This window comes from Drosophila erecta, unplaced genomic scaffold (genome assembly GCF_003286155.1).
Source record: "Drosophila erecta strain 14021-0224.00,06,07 unplaced genomic scaffold, DereRS2 tig00000126-arrow-pilon, whole genome shotgun sequence".
In the NCBI taxonomy this organism is placed as follows: domain Eukaryota; kingdom Metazoa; phylum Arthropoda; class Insecta; order Diptera; family Drosophilidae; genus Drosophila; species Drosophila erecta.
In genome coordinates, this window is record NW_020825209.1 from 2924065 (window position 1) to 2947020 (window position 22956).

General features: G+C 45.1%; 8 protein-coding genes across 8 annotated transcripts; 4 read left to right on the plus strand and 4 right to left on the minus strand.

The window, feature by feature from the left end:
• Window positions 1-1476: 1476 nt before the first annotated feature.
• On the minus strand, window positions 1477-6088 carry LOC6550916 (AP-3 complex subunit beta-2). The gene is made up of 4 exons (XM_001976847.3): window positions 5117-6088; window positions 4227-5052; window positions 2959-4167; window positions 1477-2906 (listed from the first exon to the last, which is right to left on the minus strand). Exons 1-4 carry the CDS (start codon window positions 5756-5758, stop codon window positions 2119-2121), a joined length of 3465 nt encoding a protein of 1154 aa, XP_001976883.1. The 5' UTR covers window positions 5759-6088; the 3' UTR covers window positions 1477-2118.
• Window positions 6089-6351: 263 nt separating this feature from the next.
• Window positions 6352-7766, plus strand: LOC6550917 (transmembrane emp24 domain-containing protein 2). Its single transcript, XM_001976848.3, has 3 exons — window positions 6352-6615; window positions 6687-7021; window positions 7460-7766. Exons 1-3 carry the CDS (start codon window positions 6366-6368, stop codon window positions 7607-7609), a joined length of 735 nt encoding a protein of 244 aa, XP_001976884.2. The 5' UTR covers window positions 6352-6365; the 3' UTR covers window positions 7610-7766.
• A 342-nt stretch (window positions 7767-8108) lies between these two features.
• Window positions 8109-10163, plus strand: LOC6550918. The gene is made up of 5 exons (XM_001976849.3): window positions 8109-8121; window positions 8175-8444; window positions 8511-8655; window positions 8868-9862; window positions 9917-10163. Exons 2-5 carry the CDS (start codon window positions 8205-8207, stop codon window positions 10085-10087), a joined length of 1551 nt encoding a protein of 516 aa, XP_001976885.1. The 5' UTR covers window positions 8109-8121; window positions 8175-8204; the 3' UTR covers window positions 10088-10163.
• Window positions 10164-10666: 503 nt separating this feature from the next.
• Window positions 10667-14223, minus strand: LOC6550919. Its single transcript, XM_001976850.3, has 2 exons — window positions 12865-14223; window positions 10667-12361 (listed from the first exon to the last, which is right to left on the minus strand). Exons 1-2 carry the CDS (start codon window positions 13851-13853, stop codon window positions 12091-12093), a joined length of 1260 nt encoding a protein of 419 aa, XP_001976886.1. The 5' UTR covers window positions 13854-14223; the 3' UTR covers window positions 10667-12090.
• A 340-nt stretch (window positions 14224-14563) lies between these two features.
• On the plus strand, window positions 14564-15474 carry LOC6550920 (rhythmically expressed gene 2 protein). Its single transcript, XM_001976851.3, has one exon. The coding sequence runs from the start codon at window positions 14605-14607 to the stop codon at window positions 15343-15345; it is 741 nt and encodes a 246-aa protein (XP_001976887.1). The 5' UTR covers window positions 14564-14604; the 3' UTR covers window positions 15346-15474.
• On the minus strand, window positions 15452-17476 carry LOC6550921. Its single transcript, XM_001976852.3, has one exon. It carries the CDS (start codon window positions 17375-17377, stop codon window positions 15980-15982), a length of 1398 nt encoding a protein of 465 aa, XP_001976888.1. The 5' UTR covers window positions 17378-17476; the 3' UTR covers window positions 15452-15979.
• A 44-nt stretch (window positions 17477-17520) lies between these two features.
• LOC6550922 (ribosomal RNA small subunit methyltransferase NEP1) lies at window positions 17521-18568 on the plus strand. Its single transcript, XM_001976853.3, has 2 exons — window positions 17521-17804; window positions 17875-18568. The coding sequence occupies exons 1-2, from the start codon at window positions 17637-17639 to the stop codon at window positions 18463-18465; spliced, it is 759 nt and encodes a 252-aa protein (XP_001976889.1). The 5' UTR covers window positions 17521-17636; the 3' UTR covers window positions 18466-18568.
• Window positions 18569-18763: 195 nt separating this feature from the next.
• On the minus strand, window positions 18764-20024 carry LOC6550923 (28 kDa heat- and acid-stable phosphoprotein). Its single transcript, XM_001976854.3, has one exon. It carries the CDS (start codon window positions 19643-19645, stop codon window positions 18998-19000), a length of 648 nt encoding a protein of 215 aa, XP_001976890.1. The 5' UTR covers window positions 19646-20024; the 3' UTR covers window positions 18764-18997.
• Between the last annotated feature and the right edge of the window lie 2932 nt (window positions 20025-22956).

Sequence of the window (22956 nt, forward strand, 5' to 3'; positions counted from 1 at the left end):
AGTCCAAGCGAAGCATGTTATACCAAACACCGTACGTAACAATAAGTGATTGAAAATCATCCTTAGACATACACACATACTGCATAAATCGATATATACATCTTGCATATACATTTAAAAAACAAAAAACCGAAAAAAAAAATTGAAAAAAAAACTAGTTTTATATGAAGTTAAGCGAACGAAGGCCGTGGCATATTATATAACGTGTATACAGAATAGCGAAAATGAGAAGAGAACGATACTACCCCAGGACACTATATACAAACGCTCTACTATATGCCTGTCAAGAACTACTCACTTCCCATTATTACATACATATACCCATGCCATATTACCCAAAATTACATTAATACATACATACATACTATTCGTACATGCTATCTATCCCCTAATCATTATATAGCATCCCCAAAACCCATATTTCTTCACTTATCACTCGGAACTTTCAAGCCGTTGATCTTAAAGCCTAGCCTAACCGAAAACTACAACTACTAAAACTACTACTTGAGATCTTTAAGTGCAGCAGCGAATCCAAAACTAAACTAAACATTACTAACCTAGCGATCTAACTAACTCGTTTATATTGATAAGCATGAAATTGAGCTTTTTAATTGTGCAGAACCCAAATTAGAACACAAAAAATACAGCTACAAATACACCGACACCGACACCAACACCAACACCTAGAACACAGATGGATTTGGATAAATCAGCATAGGATTTGAGGAATGAGTTATGTATGTCAGTATGTCCCCTTCTATGATTTTCCACGGAGTTATTTTAAAGTACCCCCCGACTTTCAAGCGACAGAAGCAGGAAATATATACATATGTGCAGAGAAGTCTACTTGGATTTTAAGGAATTCAACTTCTTAAAATTCGACTATGTGTGAAAAAGTTCTTTTGCATTTCAAAATTTGCCATTGCTGACTTCTTATATTCTGTTTGGTGAGTGGAGAAAGTAACAAGAACAAGCGTGAATAAACATCAAATAAATGAAAACTTGTGGAAAAAGCATTTTTTTCTGAACATGTGTCGCCATATTAAAGTTAAACCACTTGATTGGATTACCCAAAACAGGTAAGGCGTTCTCAATTTAAAATGTAAGCTTTTATTTCAGCTTTTCAATGCGAAGATTCAGCTTATTTGTTTCAGGCAGATTAACAGTTTGGTTTTCTTGTTTTATTATAATACGTTTCTTTTGTTCACTTTGCCAGAATTTGCGCTGTTTATTGTATGAATATAATATATAATATATAGATTCGATATTCGTTTGTCTTTGCTACGATTTGAAGAAGGCCGCATAGAGCACGAAGGCAACAGATTTACAACATCAAACACTTTACAAATACGTTTCGATTACTCATACATACATTACACACACGCCTAGCTAAGTAGGATGGATTGGAGGATAGGATTTGGATCGGCAACGATTCAAGTTCAATCAATTATAAGACCTCACTTCATCCGGAATTTGTGGTTGCAGTTTGTATATAGGAATATTAAAAGCGTTAGGAGCAAGATTCATTTATATTCGGGCGGGCGGGGCGCTTAGTAATCCTTGATTGATCTTCGATTTGGATATGAAAGCTACACTAATCTCAAGTTGTGTTCATCCATTCATAAAAGGAAATGGTGACACATTTCTGCAAAATATCTTAGTATAAGCGGATAAAAATATATAGCAAGTTGCATATTTCCCATTTCAATAAGTTTCATTAGGAATTTGCAAATGTGTATAACAATAAATATAGTTTTGTAGCATATTATGTATATGGGGGTTGGCATCACTTTTCATTCAGTTTTTAACAATTTAAAGAATATTATAAATACGGTTGCAATTTAAATTACGTTTGCGAACACTAAAGTTTCATCTGTTACACTGTGCACATTTAATCTCTCGAAACTGGAATTAAAAACCTGTAATCTCAACTAATGTTATCAACTTCTCAAAGATTACGTTGTCCCCGCCCTTTTACAAGTGTATAGCTAAATATGAATGCTATGTTTACGTAGTTAAACGGCTTTGCCTTGTTCTCAGTTGAGTAGCCCTGCTCCAGAGGGATTATTCCTCCACGATTTTGTTCGCTGCTGTCTCGCTTGCATTCGTGTCCATCGCTCACATGGCGAAACTGAGCTGCAGAGCATTGCGCAGTTCGTTGAGCACCATGGATCCAATGACCATTTTCTCGCAGTTGACCAGCAGCGTGAGGGCATCCTCCGTTTTCCAGTGGAGAGTGAGCAGCACGAGGCTTTTGGAGCTCAGGGTTTGACCGGCGAAACAGTGTAGCTGGCCGCTGGAAGAGCTGTGCGTGTGCGCCACGTTGATGGACTCGAAAACCTTTTGCCGCAACGCGGCCACATCGATTAGATCCTGCCTCAGACCACGCAACTCGCACTGGTGCTCGTTCATTCCACGGAGCTTTGCCCGCTCCTCGCGATGACAGCTCTCGCCGATCTGGACGGATCTCACCAGCTCGCCCACCGGCGGCTTCAATTGCAACCGTGAACTGCCTGCACTTGAGAGAAGCTCCAGGTCTACAGCATGCGTCGAATCATTGAAATCCACGCCCAGCACTCCACTGGCTGTTTGCTGAGGCTGGAGAACACTAATTGGCGCAAACTCATTCAATTGCATGCCCGCCGGCAGAGTTTTTTGACCCAGACGAATGGCCGTAATCTCTTTCTCGCCACGATTCTGGAACTGCAGCTCAATGGAGCACATGCTCGAGGAGTAGAGATGCGGGGAGCGGGTGAAACGGTAGGCCAAATGCAGCCCATGGCCACTGACCTTGTTAAGCAGCTCCTTGTGCTTGAACTCGATGTGCGAGGGACCCACCAACTCCACCCGATTGCGGGCGTGCTGCGGCTGTAGTGGCGCCGCCTGTCCAGCCACCATTGGAGTGCCTAGCAACGAATTATTATAGAAAGAGCTCTATTTGGGGATGCAACTAGTTACCAGGTGTCAGGAATCCTCCCAATGAGGGCGTCATCACAGGACCAATGGGCGGAATGTCATCCAGATCGAGAAGCAGATCCAGATTGCCCTTGGCGGGTGTTTGCTCCGGCTGTTTCTCCTGCTCCTCTTTCAACTTCTCCGGCTTCATTTCCGATTCGTTCTTTTTCACTTCATTATCGCTACCGGAAGCGCTGTCATCACTACTACTACTGCCACTGTACGCCGATGAATCCTCGCTGTCCGATGTTCCTGATGAGCCAGTCGCATTGTTATTATTGTTTGTAGTGGCTTTGACCGGCGAAGAAGTAGCGGCTAGCTCATTGCTTCCAGCATCGACAAGCCGCTCCTTCACCGAGGAAACCTTTGGCAGCTGCTGCTTTTGCTCCTCCTCCTCATCGCTGCTCCCGCTGCCATCGCTATCAGATTCACTGTCGCTGGTGCCGCTGCCACTGCTGCTCCCTGATTCCGAGTACGCGGAGGACTTGTCGTCCGACTCAGAGAGGAAACCCTTCCCGCCGCCAGCACCCTTTTCCTTACCGCCTTCCCGGCCGGATGTATCCTTGGAATGTCCTGATGGCGAATCTTCGCCCGGCAGCTTGTCCTGCATAAATCCAGCTATATTGCGTACCGATGAGTCCGGTGGAATCACCGGAAAGGCGGGCAATTCCTTGTAGCCAGTCGCTGGCATGTTCAGGTAATGGGACAGCGATCCTAACTGGAAGGTGTTGCCATCCCGGTATTTACTCTCCGGCACCGGAGCCGGTTTGCTGGCGAGAAAAACTTGGCGGGCATGCTGGCTGAGCACCGAGCTCGTTCCGCTCGCCGGAAAGATGATTTGGCGCAAAAAACGGGCGCGATCACGGACATCGTAGTTGGGATCATAGCGGGCCAGCGTAAAGACGTACTGACACAGCAACGACGTCTGCTCTGGATTCGTCAGATAGAGTTTAACGCCTAGGTTCAGGACCTGCAGCTTCACCACATCCTGCTCATCGACAAACGATTTGGCCATCTTGCGCAGCACATCTGGGGCAATCAGCGGCACCTTTTCGTTGTATTCGCCTATAAGCCATATGATGGCTGCCCTAGCTGCCGGCACATTGATATAGTCGATCAGCTTGGCCATCTGGGTGATAATCTCAAAGTGCTCGGCGGCTTTCGTTTGCAGGAGACGCTTAATCACCACCACACTTTCGGCCACCACGTGCTCTGAACGGAATAAAAGTTAAAAATTGATATACAAACTGCTTAAAGAAAGCTAAACGCACCGTCATGGTTGGACAGTAGATGCACCAGACCACTCAAGCAGGTCTCGGTAACCTCTTTAATGCTAGATGCACATCGTCCAATGGCCTGAATAGTGGCCGCCACAAACGAACGATCGCTGCTGGAAATGTAGGTTTGAAATTCGCGCAGGATGAGCGAAATACTGCCCGCCGACGCCAGATTGGTGAGAATATCCAGCTTGAGAAGTTTTATGTGCGTGGGATCGCTGGTGCGCACAAAGAACGACTTGAGATGCGGCTCAAAGATCGCCTTTCGCTTGGTGGACATCGAGGCAATGCAATTGAGGACCACGCTCTGAACTTCTTTATGCGATCGAAGCAGTCGTATTAGTGCCTTGGCAATCAGTTGCACTTCATTCCTGGGTGCCACATGATGATAGAGCTGCGCCACTGCCATCACCACGGAGGCATTTCGCGATTGGAGCAGTGGTTTCGTTTGCCTCAACAACAAACGATGATCCACATCGATGTGGTAGCTGTTGCTCGGAGAACTGGGTGTCTTACTGCCATTTCCGCCGCCATTATTATTATTGTTGGTACGCGACTTGTTTTTTTCATCGCTACTGCCATCATCGCTGTGGGAAGACGAGTGCGAGGATTCGTCGTAGAAGCGTTCGTTAACAGGCGTTTCGCCCAAGCCATCGTTAACCAGATCATCCTCATCCGCATTGGGATCAATGAACTGAGTGCGCGCGTAGCGGGTCAACATATTAATGATTATCACCTGACCCCATTCGTCCACATCCAGGAGGAAAGTGCACAGCTTGCGGTAGTTCTTGTGAATCAAGTCTACACGCTCCGGACAAACCTACGAATAAAGACCCTTGGTATACAGAGGGAAATGGTTTTTTGTTTTTACGCAGCAGACCCACCTCGTCAAAGGCCATCACCGCTGATCCCACCACTAGGGTAGTGCGATCCGATAAGAGCTTCTCAATGACCATGACCAGTTCATCCTTTTGATCCGCATCCAGGGAATACAACTTGGGGATTGCATGCGCTGCTGTTTTCCGCACATACGGACTCAAATCCGCGGCACTATCCCGGATGGCCAGCATTACGATGGGCACAATCATGCTGACCCGTATGGAGGATAACACTCGCAGAGCCGAGGCGCGAATAAGTTGATTGGGGTCCTTGAGAGCCCTCTGAAATGTGGAAATGGATAGCAGGGCCAAGTCCTGCTGCTCCTCGGCGTATCTCACCAAATAGACGTAGACCAATTTCTTGACCTCGATGTTCTTGGACACCACATTCTTGACGACTGCCGGAAACAGATCACTGGCATCCCGTCCGCGGGCAATCATCCCAATGATGCGCTTCATGGCCTCCAGCTTGAGTCCATCCTTGTTGCTGTCCAGCATTTGCTTGAGATCATCATGCTTGCGTCCATCGGACTGGAAAAAAGCTGCTCCGCTGGCAGGATCCGCTCCGAATTCGACGTCCAATCCCATTTGAGGCCGCTCCACATATGTGGACATGGCGAAGGGATTGCTGGCCGAGTTCTGCTGCATTCTTGCAAAGATATCCCTGGATTCGGATGACCACTTGACCTTTTACTTTCCGTTCTGATTTTTTTTTTTCTTTCTTTTTTTGTGTGGGAGTTGGCAATTTTCCCTTTCTGTTTTTGCAAAAGTGTCCACTGTGAAACCTTCGTTCTGGATGTCGAGTCCTCAAAACGATCTGGTGGTCAGCTGCTCGTCCTGCCACGCAGCTTGCGAATTTTGCAAGGGATACTATTATTTATGCCGAAATTCTGGCCAATTTATGCATTTTTTAGCTTTCTGTTTTCTAATGGTGGGCAACCATCGATAGTCGCTGCACGACGACCACTAAATATCGATTAACACAAAGCACGAAAATACTGAAACACTTGTAACTGTGATGGAATGTACCAAAAGTTTAAACTAAAAGTTTAAAAGTTCGCACGTAAATAAAGCAATGTATCATATACGAAAGCAAATGCTTTAAACGAAATGAGCGCGGCAATTACTTTGCTTTTAAGTGTTTGCATTGTGGGTTTTTTAAGCGATATAAACATTTGCTATCGGGAGTCGGTATTTTTCCGCGACTATCGGCGCCTATCGTCTTAAAAATTATCGGGAACTGCTGTTCTTCGATATGCTCGAGTTGTCGAAACCTATCGGAGTCTATCGAATCGACTACAACTACGTGGCTGCAGTGCGTTTAATAGCGATTAAAACCAGGCCAAAAGTAACCAGAAAAACGATGGAATCGACGCTCGCCAAGGTACTGCTCCTTGTGGGCAGCCTGCTGATCCTGTGCCACACCAGCCACGCCTTCATCGTCAGCGTAGACGCCCACAATGAGGAATGCTTCTTTGAGAACGTCGAAGGCGGCACCAAGTTTGGTACGTTAGAGATGTGGATTTACGGTCTTTGACAAGGGATTTGAACTGATAAAATGGTGGTGACTTTGCAGGCGTCACCTTCGAAGTGATTGACGGTGGCTTCCTAGACGTGGACATCAAGATCACCGGCCCGGAGAACCATGTGATGCACGAGAGCGAAAAGGAGTCCTCTGGCAAGTACACCTTTGTGGCACCCGCCAAGGGAACCTACACTGTGTGCTTCAACAACGAGCGCAGCAGCATGACCCCCAAACTGGTCATGTTCTCCATCGACGTGGGAGAGGCACCGCAACGTGCACCCGGAGCTCCGGGCGAGGAGGAGGTGGGCCACACCAAGCTGGAGGACATGATCCGGGAGCTCTCCGGCACGCTGACCAGTGTCAAGCACGAACAGGAGTACATGCATGTGAGTGAAGAGAGGAAAGTGGTGCCACCAGCTGCCACATAGTCAGGATTGGGGGATGAGGAACCTTTTATTGGAGGGCTTAGCCATTTATATGTAGCCAAAAGCATATAGCAGCAATTTAGAGAAACGGCATACGGTGGCAATCGAGTCAATCACTGCCACATAGCCTGGAAGCCTCCAGCATTGCTTGTACAGATCCACGTCGGAAGATTTAAGAGCGGAATTGGTAGACTTGTTCTAGCTGCCACATGAACAATACCTAGTGGCGTTTTTCAGATACGTACATATGTGCATATAAAGAAGGAAAGGTTATGTATTTACTATCCACTATGGATAGTGGATAAAGCTAAGGATATGCCCGGGCATTATTTGTATTTATTGGCTGCTAAGGGCCTTGTGTCGTCCACGACTAATACCTCAATTTATTCACTCCCTTAGGTGCGCGACAAGATCCATCGCTCGGTGAACGAGAACACCAACTCGCGGGTGGTGCTGTGGTCCACCTTCGAAGCCCTGGTGCTGGTCCTGATGACAGTGGGCCAGGTGTACTACCTGAAGCGCTTCTTCGAGGTCAAGCGCGTCGTGTAATCCCGACCAGAAAGCCAGGATGGAAGTAGCAAAGGAAGGCGGCACACAAAACTCTGGGGGGAAATGTGTGCACAATGCGTTGCAGTCTCAGATTTAATTTAATTGATTAACATCCTTTTGTAATTAAAATAAAATACCTTGTAAAAAGTAACTAGTGCTTGAAAGTATGTTTCTGTTTCGAGGAATTATTAACAGAGATGTATCGCTATATTAGAGAAATTTTGTATGAAAATTGATATTTTTTCGAAATTACCAAAAATATCTCTTAATGGAAACAGAAGAGCAAATATTTTCAGACACACATTGAATGGCGAAAATGCCACTTTGGGAACGTTTGAATTAAATTAATAAAAATCACTTGTTTTATAAGAAATGTAGAGAGACAAGAGCTGTGGTCAGGAGAAAAGTTTGTCACTTCGAAATGGAAATTCAAAAATATTTTCCACATTAATGAAAATAAATTAATTTTGTAAAGCTTTTGAGTAGCGATGAATTATGGAACTGCTGAGTGGGTAACGTACCAGTGGAAATAAGTTATAATATAATATTTGACGTCGCTTTGCAGCACTGACGGTTCATTTCACATATATTACCAATGTCGAAAGTTTCGGTTCGCAAAAGTCTACTGAGATCGTTTGTGCATCTCTTTTCCATAAGTCGCATAATGACATCTATTTGCGGGTCATCTTCTGCCATTTGGCCTGCTAATCATACGAATCTCCCGGAAAGTGTTTTCGCCCAGCAGATGCTGCAACAATGTCGCCAAATGAAAAAACCTAACGTTTCGGTGGATCTGAATCATTTTGAAGCTATATCAGAGAAGTTTCCCGCCAAGGTATTACTCATTGCAATCGTAGTCACTTAATTATCTTTTGACAATGATTCCATCTCCCCACATTAGTTTGGCATCGATACCTGCCGGGTGAAAACTCAACCGGCGGATCGAAGTCAACACATACGGAAACAGATCGCATCCGCATATCCGGTGATCCACGAACGGACCCTCTTGCTCTACATCAGTTTCTTGGAGCACAAGCTCAAGTTCGGTGGGTACAAGCAAAGAGCCTTCTGTTTAGCGGGGGCTCTCATAGTTTCGAAGAAGCTACACATTTTAAGATTCTAAGTAAGGAAATTTTGTCACCTTATCAAAAGTTAACAAATTGTCTAAAGACTTAGACTATTCTCTATCGCCCTTTTTGATATGCATCGTAAACTTTACAAACTTTAAGCCGGAAGAAATTAAGTTATCGTTTCACAGGCAGCGAGCAGGAAAAGGCAATCTACAAGGACATGACTGTGGTTGACTTTGTGCAGCGCCTTCTGGCGAAGAGATGTGTGTGGTTTTTTGGCAGTGACGACTACTACCACACAATGGATGGAAAAATTGGACACGAGGGCTTCGAGGAGGTGGGCACTCCCGCCGAAAAGGATCCCCTCACTCTGACCTCGGTGCTCAGCTACGATGAGATCAAGCTGGCCGCCCTGCTTTACGTGTCCTGCCACTCGGAGTTTATCAACAATGGGAGAAGAGCGAATGCTGGTGAGGTGACCCAGAACAAGGACACAATCGAACGGGAGGGCGTGATCATTGGACTGATTGGAGCTCGCTTCGAGCGCCCCGATGTGATGGAGTACCAGGATATCATGATTACCGAAACCCAAAACACTCAGGCCAAAGGTTATGGATTGAGCACGATGTCCAGTGAGACTGCCGCACCTGCATCCGATTTTCGTAGAATCTGGCGAGAGTTCTACGAGGAACCCAGGGACTTTATTTACGGAGACACTCCCCGTGATAACGGGCGTTTCGAAAAGGTTTTTGAGGGCTTATTCGATCACCAGGTTATGCGCAAGCGATATGCCATCAGTTTCGACACCCTGCTTTTGGAGGCACAGGATAGAGCATTCAAGGCTGGGAAGCCCGCCTATATCCATGTGGTGGGCATCGGACTGGGCGTTTGGAAGGCGGCTAGTCAGCAGGAGCGCACCTTCTTTGAATCATTTGAGGGACGATTGCGGGCACTTGGCGAACGCCTTAGCCACATCGGAGTGGTGCACTTCTCCTGGTTCCATTTGCCGAGAGTGGGCAGCTTGTACGACGGAGCCACTTTTCCCGTGGACAAACATCCCCAAGGTGGCATTCGCATCCGAAATTCGGCAAGAAATCCCGGCGACAAACTTACGGAGGACATGCTGCCCGTGGTGACCTACGCCTGGGATGGAAATGCCCTGCCTGGCAACGAATTTTGGGCGGTAAGTAAGGGACTATACTAGTGCATATGATTTTTAATGGTGATTTCCCCACAGAATATGCTAGTTAGCACCGGGGATCCAGCAGCAGCCTGCTCCACACTGATCTCTGAGCTGCAAAATCCCCAAATTAATGTGGAGTACATGAATGGAGCCAATCTGCACATTGCATCCGTGGAACACGGCTTGCTCCATGTGGGTGATTACGCTAGGCGACTGATTCCCTAAAAACTATGTGCACATGCATGTTTCGTACTACATATTCTTTGAAATATTATATATTACGATAGTGGGGGACTGATAATGTAAATATGTGTCGTTTTGTAGAGTCTGGACACGTTGATATTTAATCCTAGGCACAGCTGTGAAAACAAACCACCATATACTTCTTACGAATCGATGCCCGCATGCTAGCAATTCCATTGAATGAGAAATTGATTCTGTGTGTTAACCATTACTGAGTTCGTTTATTGAAATTGAATAGAATTATTAGCTGTCAAATGACAGAAATGTGATATTATTGTAATGTACTGCATATAGATAGCAACAAGTAACACAAGATCCCATTTCGTTTCGGCCATGGGTTAAACAATACAATTCCCAGTACCTTCTTACAATCCCGAATCTTAGTGTGTTTGCATTTGTGTGGTGTGATTTGATTTGTTTTTTTTTTGGCATTTTCGTTAAGTATTATTACAAATGAATCATATTTAAAACACCTTGTTCTGTATACTTCTGAAACAGCGTCGTATATCGAAAACAGTGATATAACATTCACAACAACTTTATGCTCAAATATAATATTATTCTTTATCAACAATAGCGTTTTATCTGTAACGGTGCACACGCCCCCGACGAGCAGTGCGGCACTATATAGCCGCATCTCCCTCGAATTCCCACTGTTCTACCGACTGCACTACGTATGTACACTTGTCTATATATATATATATATATATATAATATATATACGATATAACTAGATATAGTATAATTTCGTTACATTATTTTGTAGGTAATTAGTGCGAGAAACAGTACAATAAAATCGAAAAATCAAGCACAAACATGCTCCAAATATGATTTAGTTCAAGGTATATATGCAATAGGTAGGTATCGTTAACGCTTTTAGATTTTGCTTGTATTTCTACGTAATTCATAGGTATATATAATGATGGCAAACCGCTTGAGGATCTGAGTGCTCTTAAAAAAAACAAAAAATAGAAAAAAAAACTCATTTAACATCTATACAATCGAACTTTTGTTACTCAAGCTTCAGACTTACAACTAATTTCCTGTATAACGAATCGAAAACTTTGTTTATATGTCCACCACTTCAGTTTACACTTTCACTTTCAGCCAGCAATCCTATATATTTATCTTATGGTATTTTACTATTTTTTCAATTTGTTAAATGACAGCTTTGAACAAAAATGTTATTTAATACAACAAGCTCTTGTTGAAAGTGAAAACTACAACTGAAATGAACACAACGAAATTGTTTTATATATGGCTTAGTTATAGATTTGCTGTGCAAATCGAAACAAATATACATAGGTATATCTTAAACGTAATGTAACATAGGACAACTACATGGAAGAACAGAAAGTGCCTTAAAGCTTCTTATCAACAATATTTGTTTGTGATCTAATATCCCGGAACCCTAAACTAAATATGAAAATGAACGCGAGATGGGTGAATCGTATTTCCGTGGTACAAAAATTCGTTATATTCATGGTTTTTTTTTTTTTGCCTCACTTTTGGGGAGGGAAGAAGTTAGGGAGTTATGGAGGGCCGGAATTATACCAATAACAGATATAACATACAAAAGCAGCTGTGTTATGCCGTGGCTCGTTAATTAAACTCAATTGAGAACAGCTTTTTGTCAGAGCGGTTAGGCCAATAACTTGGCTTGAGTCACCCAAGTTCGACTGCATATACATATACATACATACACATATGTAATATGCTCTTCTTATATAACATATAACATATAACAGAGCGGCGATAACAAGGAATCACTCGTCATGTCCGTTTATTGTACTGCGTGTGTTGCGTTGCGTGTACGTTGCACGTTATTCTTTGGTGGATGGGCGTTTATGTTTATGAAGGCGCCAGCGCTTGTCCATCCGCCTCCATTGTTCTGTTTATTCCCGTAACCCGTAACCGGTAGCCAAATCGGTGCACCCACATTTTTTCTTTCCACTCCTATTCCGCCACCGCCGTCGCCGCCTTGCTTACTCATCGAAATCGCTGATCAGTAGGCCACGCTTGCCGAATCCCAGCGACGAGACGGCGGCCAGATTGGGCGTCGTATCGATTCCCTCGAAAAGATCACTGGTTGCCGAGCTGTTTAGCGAATTCAGCGTAACATTGAAGGTCGATCTTCCGCCGGCCGTGTGGAAGCGCTCCTGGAGCTGTTGCTGCCGCTTCAGGCGATCCAATTCCTCCCGCAGCGCCTGGTTGCTCGCCCGCAGGCCATCCGCCTCCCTCAGACAGTCACGTAGCCTGTTTGTGGGTGGACAAAATTGAGTAGTTTGTTTGTTTATCTTCGGTGAGCAGTGGGTGTATCGTTTTGCTTAGGGGGAAACCGCATTGGATGTATGTGAAAATCGTACGTTTAAAACTTGAATCACAGGGATAATCGAGAGTCCAGCTCATATTGCACGAGATAGTGGCGAAAAAAACCCGTTCCGAAGGGGTTTTGTTTACTAGAAAGATAACACTCCTATATCAGCACTTTAAATACGCATTTCTACTGAAAATGTGGGATAAAGACGGACGCACTCTGGGTAATTCTATCCCCGATTGCATGCAATACATGATGCGAGCGAGGAATATAGAGTTGATTGGCTAGATCTACAAGCCTGATAGCAAACTCTTTCTTGAACATGAATATGAATTACATAGCTGTAGATCAATAGAAACATGCAGCTCAGTGTACAAAATGCGTACGTATTATGGATTTCCGATTCAGTGGTTTCCCCCTATGACCTAGCAACCCCACTCACGTGTCAATCTCGCCCTGCATGCTCTTGATGTACTCGCACGCCTTGATCAGGATCTGCGATTTGGAGTCATTGGGCGGCGTTCGTCCGCTGGAACTGCTGGTATTCCCTTTGGAGTGGCTACTTCCAGTTGCGCTTCCATTGGTACTCGTACTGCCGCTGGTGCTGGGACTTGTGCTGGCCTCGCTGAAACTGGAGCTGGAGCTCAGGCTGGGCAGCATCTCTTTGAGCTTGAAGATCCAGCTGTTGATCTTGTCACGGCGCCGGCGTTCGACTTCGTTGTGCGTGGCACGACGCTTGTCATCGCGTTTCTTGTACGCCTCCAGTTTGCTGGAGGGCGTTGGGCCAGCGGATTCTGGCTGGGATCGGGCTTGGGCGTGGCACTGGCCGTGGGAGCCATACAGGACACTGGTGGTGGTAGCGTTACCTGGAGTGGGAGGATTCACGGTCTGGGTGGTGGTTATCACCAGGGGCTTTGTGCAGGAGGAAGTTGTAACAGGTGGAAGACGCGGCTTTTCGCTCAACGTATCCAGTTCCAGCTTAATGGCCGCCTTGGTCGGCGGCTCACCCATTAAGCCGCCGGTATCCTTGACCAGATAAATCTCACAGCCGGTGGGCAGCTGCAGATTGGTGGGCAGCAGCGAATGGACATCTAGATCGGAGCCGGGTTCCTGCTTAATGGTATAGTACTCCTGTGAATCCTCCGAGTTCTCTTCACCGCATATGGTGAGGAATATCTGAGCACCTTGGCTGTTCATCAGCTGATTTCCCATGGCGCTGGTTAGAATTAGGCTTTGATGACCGTTGGCAAAGGAACTGCTGACCAGGGCCTCCGACAAATCAGCGGTGTGGTGGTTGGTAATGGTCATGAGGCTGCCAGCTGGTAGATTCGGATTACTGCTGTTTATGGAGGACGAGGACGTGGAAGTGGTGGTGGTGGTGTTGGTGGAACTGAGTTCCATTTCCAGACGTGAGCGCTTTCGTACATTCATTGTTGCATCAATGATTCGGCGATAGGAATCCTCCAATTCGAAGCCCAAATCCCAGCCAGAATCGAATCCGTGTCGCCGGGAATCACGTAACTCTGGATCTACTCGGGATCTCCTCCTCTATTTGCTCCGATCTCTCGTTGGAGGATACTCGGATATGGATGGTATATATCCTCCGATCTGGCCGCTCTGCGGTATTATTAACTACCGACTGCCTCGAGGATTTGATTTGGAATCGGGCGCTGCGGCGGATTTCTGGTCGTTCGTGTTCGCACGGCCATTTAACAATACGATTTGTTGATTTTTTTTGTAACAAAATTATTTTCGTTTGGTTTAGTGTGCCCGCCGGCGGGCAGCAAATAAATGCCGACAAATACACACGGCACAGGTGTTGGGAAAAATACCAAAAGTAATGTTATGTTTTTTGCGCCAATTACAAATAATTTTTTTTTCTATTTAATAATTCCGTGATATGTAAATATAATATAATAATAATAATAATTTGTAAAAAATATATTATAAAGTTGGAAAAAAAACTCGTTTTTAATCATTATTGTTATATATATTTTATATTTGTTTTTTTTTACCAAAAAATCTATAAAACCAGCTGTTAGATATGTGATATATTATATTTTATCTAAAAAAGAGCTGTATCCATTACTAACCAATGGTATTGAAAGTTTAAAATAATTGAAAAATACCAGCTGCGTATACGTAATATCTGGTGGAGAACAATACCACACTGGCGGCCAAAATGTCGTTGACTTCGCAATTTGTTGCGAATTTGAAACGCTTTCGCCTGGTGACCTTCGATGTGACGGACACGCTGCTGCGTCTGGAAGATCCCCTCCACCAGTACCATCAGACGGCAGAGGAGTTCGGGGTCACCGGAGTGGATCGCCGTAGATTGGAGCAATGCTTTCGCCAGCAATTCAAGGCGATGAGCAGCGAGCATCCAAACTTTGGCCGTTACTCGCCGGGATTGGACTGGCAGCGGTGGTGGCTCCAGTTGGTTGCACGAACCTTTAGCTGCGTGGATCAAGGACTGTCGCCCGAGAAGCTGGAGAGGATCGGCCAGCGATTAATTTCGGTTTTTCGGACCAGTGCCTGTTGGAATCATGTGGATGGTGCCCAGGAGTTGGTGCAGAATGTCCGAAATGCCGGCAAGTGTGTGGGCATCATCTCCAATTTCGATTCCTCACTGCCACAAGTCCTGGACGCCATGGGCTTTGCCGGGAAATTCGATTTTATTCTGACATCGTACGATGCCGGTGTTATGAAACCAGATCGGGGGATCTTTGAAATCCCGCTGAAGAGATTGCAAATTCCAGCGGAGCAGGCCCTTCACATTGGCAACAAGTTGGACATGGACTATGAAGGTGCTCGGAATTGCGGTTGGAGCGGATTGCTTGTGAGTGGTGGTGACAATCACCATTCTTTTGCCAGTTTGTCCAGTCTGCTGGAGGTATTGAAAACCCGACCGATCCAATGGTAATCCACCAAAGAAACTCCTCTCAGGAACCTGGTGTTCTCCGATTGAATCATGGCTGTAGTTATTTTTGTAGATTTCTTCGTTTACATTAAGAATGATAACTGGATGTAGAACTAGTGTTATATATAAATACGCGATCTGTATACTCATTTCTTGGGAAATTCGAGGGAGGAGGTTCTGGACAAACATAAACATTGTAAAATAGTTCGTTTAGTAACTAGCTCTACGAAAGTAGAAATAAACTAAAGTGTTCTTAGTTGAATACAATTCAAATATTGTTTCCTATCGAATGTGTAAAAATCTTAATGGAAGTAATCGTTTAAAGTGTGTTTCCAGTTTAAGAAGTAATATTGTAATAAAGAGTTCCTTATTGCAAGGCCATAACTATTCTTCGCCTATAGTTAGACATTTATACATTTAAGAACCTCCTCTCGAACATTTCCGCTGATTAAACTATTCCTGAATACTTATCCTATAGATTGGTGAATATATATACAAACACGCGTCTCTCGCACACAAACCTAAGTACTATTTAAGAACATATTAATCGTAAAAGCTACTTTGTGACCCAACATATTTGGTTTTGTGAGTTTTGTGAAGGGAATGTGCCAGTCCATGGGTTGCCATTATACTATCACTATGTAGCCTTGGTGGCCTTTGCTGGCATTTGGGCCTTGGCCGCCTTAAGCTGCTCCAAATTGAACTGTTTCCGGATTTCCGTGGACACCTGGCGAATGACCGCATCCGTATTGGCTTTCAGATCCCGTTCGAGCACATCGATGTCCACATCCTTGCTCTCCAGTCGCATTTGCATGTCCGAGTAGAAGTCGCAGAATAGCACCGGTTCATCGGAGCCATTGGGCGTTCTCGTGCTGCAGTACTGACCCCTTCGATGGAGATCATCGTTGTTGGTTTTGGCATCCAGGCCCAGCAGACGCCTCGCTCCCAGTGGCAGTTGCTGTTGGATTAATCTCTCGTGGTTCTGCGATATGTGATGCTTTAGCTTCTTGAACTCCTTCACTTCGTTCTTCATGTACTTCACATAGCTATACATCTTGGATGTTTTCTTGGTGAGATTCTCCAGGCAACTGATGAAGTTTCGCACCTGCTGGGTGCGCGGCAGTGTGCTGGGATCCAATCTCTCGGCCTCATCGAAGTGCTGCAGGGATCGATTGAAGTCGTGTTTCATGGCCAGAGCAGAGGCCAGAACCACATGATTCTCGGCCACATTTGGGGCATGTTCCACCGCAGCGGTTAGTATCAAATCGGCATCGGCCAGTCTGCCCATTCGAAAGAGTATGGTCCCCAGACTTAGCAGAGGTATATCCTTGAATATCGGCGGTGCCAGCAAGGCAGCCAGTCTGGCGCAAGGCAGCGCTTCCCGGGCATTTCCACGCATCCGCCAGTAGTAAGAGCTCAGGGTGTGGAACTTCCAGGAGGCCGGATGGTGTTGCAGTCCGTCCACCGCAAATCGGCGGGTCAATTCCACGGTGGCCATGCCCACGTTGGGGTCATGCTCACGCTCCAGAAAGGCAGCGGCCAGGACTTCGGGCCGAAAACTCTCCAGATGATCATAGGTGGCTGGACCCACGCTCAATCGGTGGTAATCGCTGCAAACCGGCTCCATTCCCATGGAGGATGCGCTCTTCTGGATGTGCAATTGCCTCTGGTCCGGAAGATTAATCCTTTTGAGCTGTTCGGGCGTGATCTTCAGGTAGGACATTCGCTTCTCCAGCATGTAATAGTCCATGGCACATTTGGCCTGCTCCGCCAGATCCTCACCGAAACGCATCGAGAATCGTAGGTGCTCGACAATCTGTTCCCGCTTGCGCAGTAGATCCAGGTAGGACCTCTCCACATACTCACTGTACCTGATCTGCTCGAGAAACGCCGCCAGATTCTGAGGCTCCCGCATGTGGAATGGCGAGTCCAGTTTGGGCACGATCTGCTCCTCGCGTAGAACCCAGTGATTGCAGGCCTGGATCATGTGGAAAATGCCAAGAAGCACGGCAAATGCCAGCGGGCACGTGCGCATCTTGAAGGACTTGGACAAGGAGGACCACAAGGATCCGGGAATCCGAACACAAAAAAATAAACAAACTCGCCGGCGTGTGACCAGCGCAGAGCAATTGTTTTCAGTAGTTTAATACTGACTTTACATACCAAATGTTTGCAGTCAGGTATTTAAGGGAGCCCGCGATAAGGTCATACTGAACCTGTGCATTTCGAAAAACGTGCGGATTTTTTGACAATAATTTCGGAATTGTTTCTACCATAGCCAAGTACTTGACGACATGGGTGGGCAGGGCAAGGCGATCAACAGGAAGCGAAAGTTTGTGGGCCGCAAGGCGGATGATCCGGAATTCGATCTGGACAAGAAACAATTCAAGGTGCTCCATCTGAATGCCACCGAGAAGCGGCTGATAATCGTTTTGGAAGGAGCCCAACTGGAGACGGTGAAGGTGGGTCTTCACAACTGTTGCAAAGGCACTCCTGCCTCAGATATATAAATATATTCTTTCATTGCTGTAGGTGCACAACACTTTCGAGCTGCTAAACTGCGATGATCACGCGGGAATCATGCGCAAAAACCAAAGAGATCCGGGATCCTGTCGTCCGGACATCACCCACCAGTGCCTGTTGATGCTCTTTGATTCTCCACTGAACCGGGCTGGTCTCCTCCAGGTTTTCGTACGCACCGAGCACAATGTCCTGATCGAAATCAATCCACAGACGCGTATCCCGCGCACCTTTAAACGATTTGCCGGTTTAATGGTGCAATTGCTGCACAAGTTCCAAATTCGCGCCAATGACTCCTCCCGACGTCTGATGAGTGTCATCAAGAACCCCATTACCGATCACGTACCGGTCGGCTGCAAGAAGTACGCCATGAGCTTCTCTGGGAAACTGGTGCCCAATTGCCGCGATCTGGTGCCACATGGCGACGAGAGCTCTGCCAGCTATGATGAGCCGGTGGTCATTGTCATCGGAGCCTTCGCGCATGGCGTTCTCAAAACGGACTACACGGAGGAGCTGTTCTCCATCAGCAACTATCCGCTTTCGGCGGCCATCGCGTGCTCCAAACTCTGTTCCGCCTTCGAGGAGGTTTGGGGCGTGGTATAGTCCATCGTATGTTTTTCTTAGTTTAGTCATAGCTAGTAGTTAGTCTACATCTATTCTTTTGATTGAACACCATTAAATTAGGTGTAATATCCAGACCTGCAAACTACTTTTCATAAATGTGTCTAAGGTGTAAGACAAAGTCACTTATATATACACGTAGTTTTCTATCAATTCTGATGCCATTGATAACGCATGGCAAGCAAATAGGTCCGTTGAATATATACCTGGTGAATATATACTGGATTACCTACGATTCCTGGTTGTGTGTCATCACCCCAGGCGGCACACACTAACTTCCTTTCCGTTTTTACAATTAGTTTGTTTATTTTTGTATATTTTGCAGTTACAAAAGACAGGCTTAAAAAACTTTAATAATTTTGAATGTGTGTTTACGTTAATTTATGCTTAACTAATTGCCATTTAACCCTGTTCTTCAAAGGGATTCTTGCGATTGCGATTTTTGTATACGTTGCACAATTGAGAGGTCTATTAATTCCCGTGCGGGAAAGGGAAGGTTTAAAGGATGGATTCTCTACTTGGCACCCGGCTTCTTGGTGGCCACATCGGCTGCCTTCTTTTCCGCCTCCCGCTTGGCGGCCGCCTCCTCGCGCTGCTGCCGGATCAGAGCCAATCTGGCCAGGTCGGCCTTAGCCTCGGTGGTTTTACCAGCAGCATGGAGTTTCTCGTAACGCTGGCGCGCTTTCTGCTTTTCGATCTGTTCACGCTCGCGGCGGGAAAGCTCCGGCTTGGGTTGGCCGCCGGAACCGGGAGGCCCGTCGTCCAGCTTAATGGCCGACAGCTTTTGTGTGGCCTTCTTGGTCACCCGGTTGGGGTTCTCGATTTCGATGAGTGAGGCCACGCCCTTCTTGGCATCGCGCGCTTCCGCTTCGGAGTCCTCGTCGGAATCTTCACCAGACTCTGATTCCGAGGAACTGGCCGCAGCGGCGCCCGCAGCTGATCTAGACTTTTGATTGCGATTCACGGGCGCTTTTCGTGGAGCGGGTGCCTTCGGTTTGGAGGAGGAGGAACTGGCTCCGGCGCCGGCTGCGGCATTATCGTCGCTATCTGATCCCGAGCCGCTGGTCTGGTCGCTGTCCTCCTCCGATTCCAGTTGCAGTTCCTCGGGAGATGTGAAATGGCGACTTCGACCCTTGTGGTTGACGAACTTTCCTCGTGGCATGATGATTTACGTACTGATCCCTTCGGTTTCCTGGGTATTCGCAGGTCTCTTCTCCTGTATATCCTATGTATTTGTGTATCGAACTGTTACTTTTGCTATGTTAACGGATTCTTATGGTCCGTTTTTGTCTCGAAAATAATCTATATTTATTCACGTTGTAAAAATTTTTGCACTATTTGCAGTGTTGTAAGGTGCCGGCGAAAAGTGTGCCCGTGCAGTTAACGCACAGTAATACCGTAATAATAATAAGAATCGTAGTACCGTATCACGACTGGCGCCCTCAAGTGTTCAAGTTCAGCGATTAACCGCTTCCATAACCGTTTCAAGGCAAAGCGGGAAATTCGAAAATGTCACCGGTTGATTCAACTTATTTTTCGTTTGCTTTCTTGACTTACTTCACTTGAGTAACATTTTTAATAAAAGCCTACCTGATGTAGTTCCTCAGCATTATAAAAACATTTTGAAAAATTCTTTAGTTTTATACTTTTTTTTTTCTTGTAATTGTTAAATATGAAATATTTAAATACTTTCATGAATACGATATTTATGAATATGAAAATTGCTTACTTCCCTTAATATGCTTATAATCAATCTTTTTATCATCTCACTATAACTAAAATTAAATTGATACTGAAAGACTACAAAAATTTTTGGTTTTGGGAAGTGCGCTCTTCAGCTTCAGAAAAAGCTGAAAACTGCCTAAAATTAAAATAAATAAGGCACACGTGTTGAGAATTCTTATTTGGGCGATGGCAAATTGTAATTTAGTCGTACATTGGGCACTTTTCTTTTTATTGGGTCACCTTCGAAAGAAGGAAAACCGATTTAACTTTTACTCAGTGATTGGTTTCTTTTTTGGAACCTCCATTTTGTCGATCCGCTGCAACTGCAACTGCAACTGCACAGAATCTCCAGATACAGGAAAAGGTGTGTATGTATGTACATATATGAAAGAGTCGCACTGGGATTGGTCTGCTGCTGTGATTTGCGGGAAAACCAGTTTTCTTTCTTTGGTTTTCACTGGCCGCCACAAGTTGCAAGCCAATAATGCGGCATTAATAACCAGAAACAACCGAAAATCGTTTTGCATATTTGTGTCAGCGCGCACATTCCTCGCTATCATGCATCTCATTAACGGAAACTCTCACATATTACTTATTGATTTGGGCGGCAAGAAAAAAAATAAAAAATAAAACAAAAAAAAAGCCAGAAATATAACCAAAAATATCATATACTCGAAAATTTAATGCACGAATTAATTATAAATTCCGTGTGTGCTCGCCACGAAAGCGGCAAACAAATATTCAAAAATTCATGGTAAATGCTGTTCTTCAGCTTCGCTCTTCATTTCCCCATTTTTTTTTTTGGTTTTTTTTGTCAGACCCTTTATTGTGAATAAATGTAAATGAAAGTTCTTTTATTTATTGCTATTACACCGGCGAGATGCTGCTTCATTTTGTCTACACTCTCCCATGCACTTAGAAAGTGCGCCATGCAAATGAGAAGAAATTAGTTAATGGAATTCTAATTGCGTATACGCACTTTCTTGCTGCGTGCGTCAATTTTTTTATATGATCACTCAGATCGGTTGGGGAATAAATGTATGCATGTATGTATGTATGTGTATCTATGCATGAGTATGCGTTGCAGGTGGGCCAGGTTTTCGTAGGCGTGTGGGTTCGAGGAGATGTTTGCACCCAGCGATGGCAGGTTTATTTACTTTATTATATTATTGTAATTTCAGCATAGAAAGGGGTCTACGAACAAGTGGCACTAGTAAAAAAGTAGGGTCCTAGCAATTTAGTTGGCTTCTCCGTTGCTCAACTTCTTGCAGCCACTGTGGACAATCACGAATCGTGTGTTACTTGGACAATGGACACTTCTCCCCACTGAGCTCCAGTCCACTTCACTTTGCTCCGGTTCCCGATACAATCGGCGTATATGTACATGTATGTACATATGTATGTACATATATAGTAGAGCAGGCACTGGATGTCTTACCACAAATGGGTCGATGACAGATTGCGTTGGTTGCTGCGCCGATGGTGATAAAAGAGCGCAGTGTACAAAATCGAAACAAATTCCCGCCTAATATCGTTTGGTGAACTCCTATTTGGATGTCTCTTCTGCTTTCTTTCTCCGTTTGTCTGGGCGTGTAATCAGCGCTTGATATCAGTATCAGTACAAGAACAAGGTGTGTTGTTTTCTTGTTTCTGCTACTGTAGTTGCTGCTGGTGTTGGCCGTTGATGTTGCTGCTGCTCGTTGATGTGGCTGTTGCTGCTGCTGCTGTTGTCACTGCTGCCGCTGGTGTTGCTACTTAAAGAACGTGCATGACATACAAATATGTGCTGCTGCAGGCTCTGCCAATGCTTACTGTATTTTATCGCAATTATTATGCACAAAGGCAGCACTTATTTATCTCCACAGTTCGCCACATCTCTTCAGTCTGTCTGCCCATTGATTTCTGACCAGGCATTACTTAATGTCCTACCAATGAAGCCATTGCTTACGCACCTTATAAATGCATTTGTTACAAGTAATATACAGTAAGTTATAAAGGCATGGAGAATAATAATCTTAATTTAAGGCAACGGGTAGTTAGATTTCTAGTTCGTAAGAGAGAGAGAGAGCATTTCAACTGCGATCTGTTCGCCACGCCGAAATCCATCTTGGATTCTTTGGCGGACCTGGATCACACCCAACTATTTGGCCCAAGGGCTGCTCTGCTCCTCTTGGCCCTGGAAATTTATGATGCTTCATTAGCATTCACAAAGAGTGGACAATAAATGGCCGCAGTATGCCCCCCGTTGAAAATGCTGTTGTTGTTGCATTGGTGTTTGACTTGGTCCAACTGACTTAAGTTAATGTGGCTTAACTAAAAACAAAAAACAAGAACGCGGTTCAAACTGTGATTTGGAATGTTTATTGGCTTTTGCTGGCCGTTTTCGCTAAATGTCTCGTTTTCGGTACGATTCCGGAACAAAAAAAAAAATCCCAAAAACGAATTCAATAAATTAATTTCGTTTTTGGCTCAGCATCATAGAAACTTTAATCCCGCAAAGAAATCTGCTTTCCCATCGTTGTTTCTTTTTTCATTTCATCAAAGGTCAATTTCGCTTTCTATACTCTTTTCATTGCGCGGTATAATTATACCCGTTACTCGTAGAGTAAAAGGGTATACTAGATTCGTTGAAAAGTATTTAAGAGGCAGAAGGAACCGTGTCCGACCATATAAAGTATATATGGTATGGTATGGTATGGTATGGTATTGTATGGTATGGTATGGTATGGTATGGTATGGTATGGTATG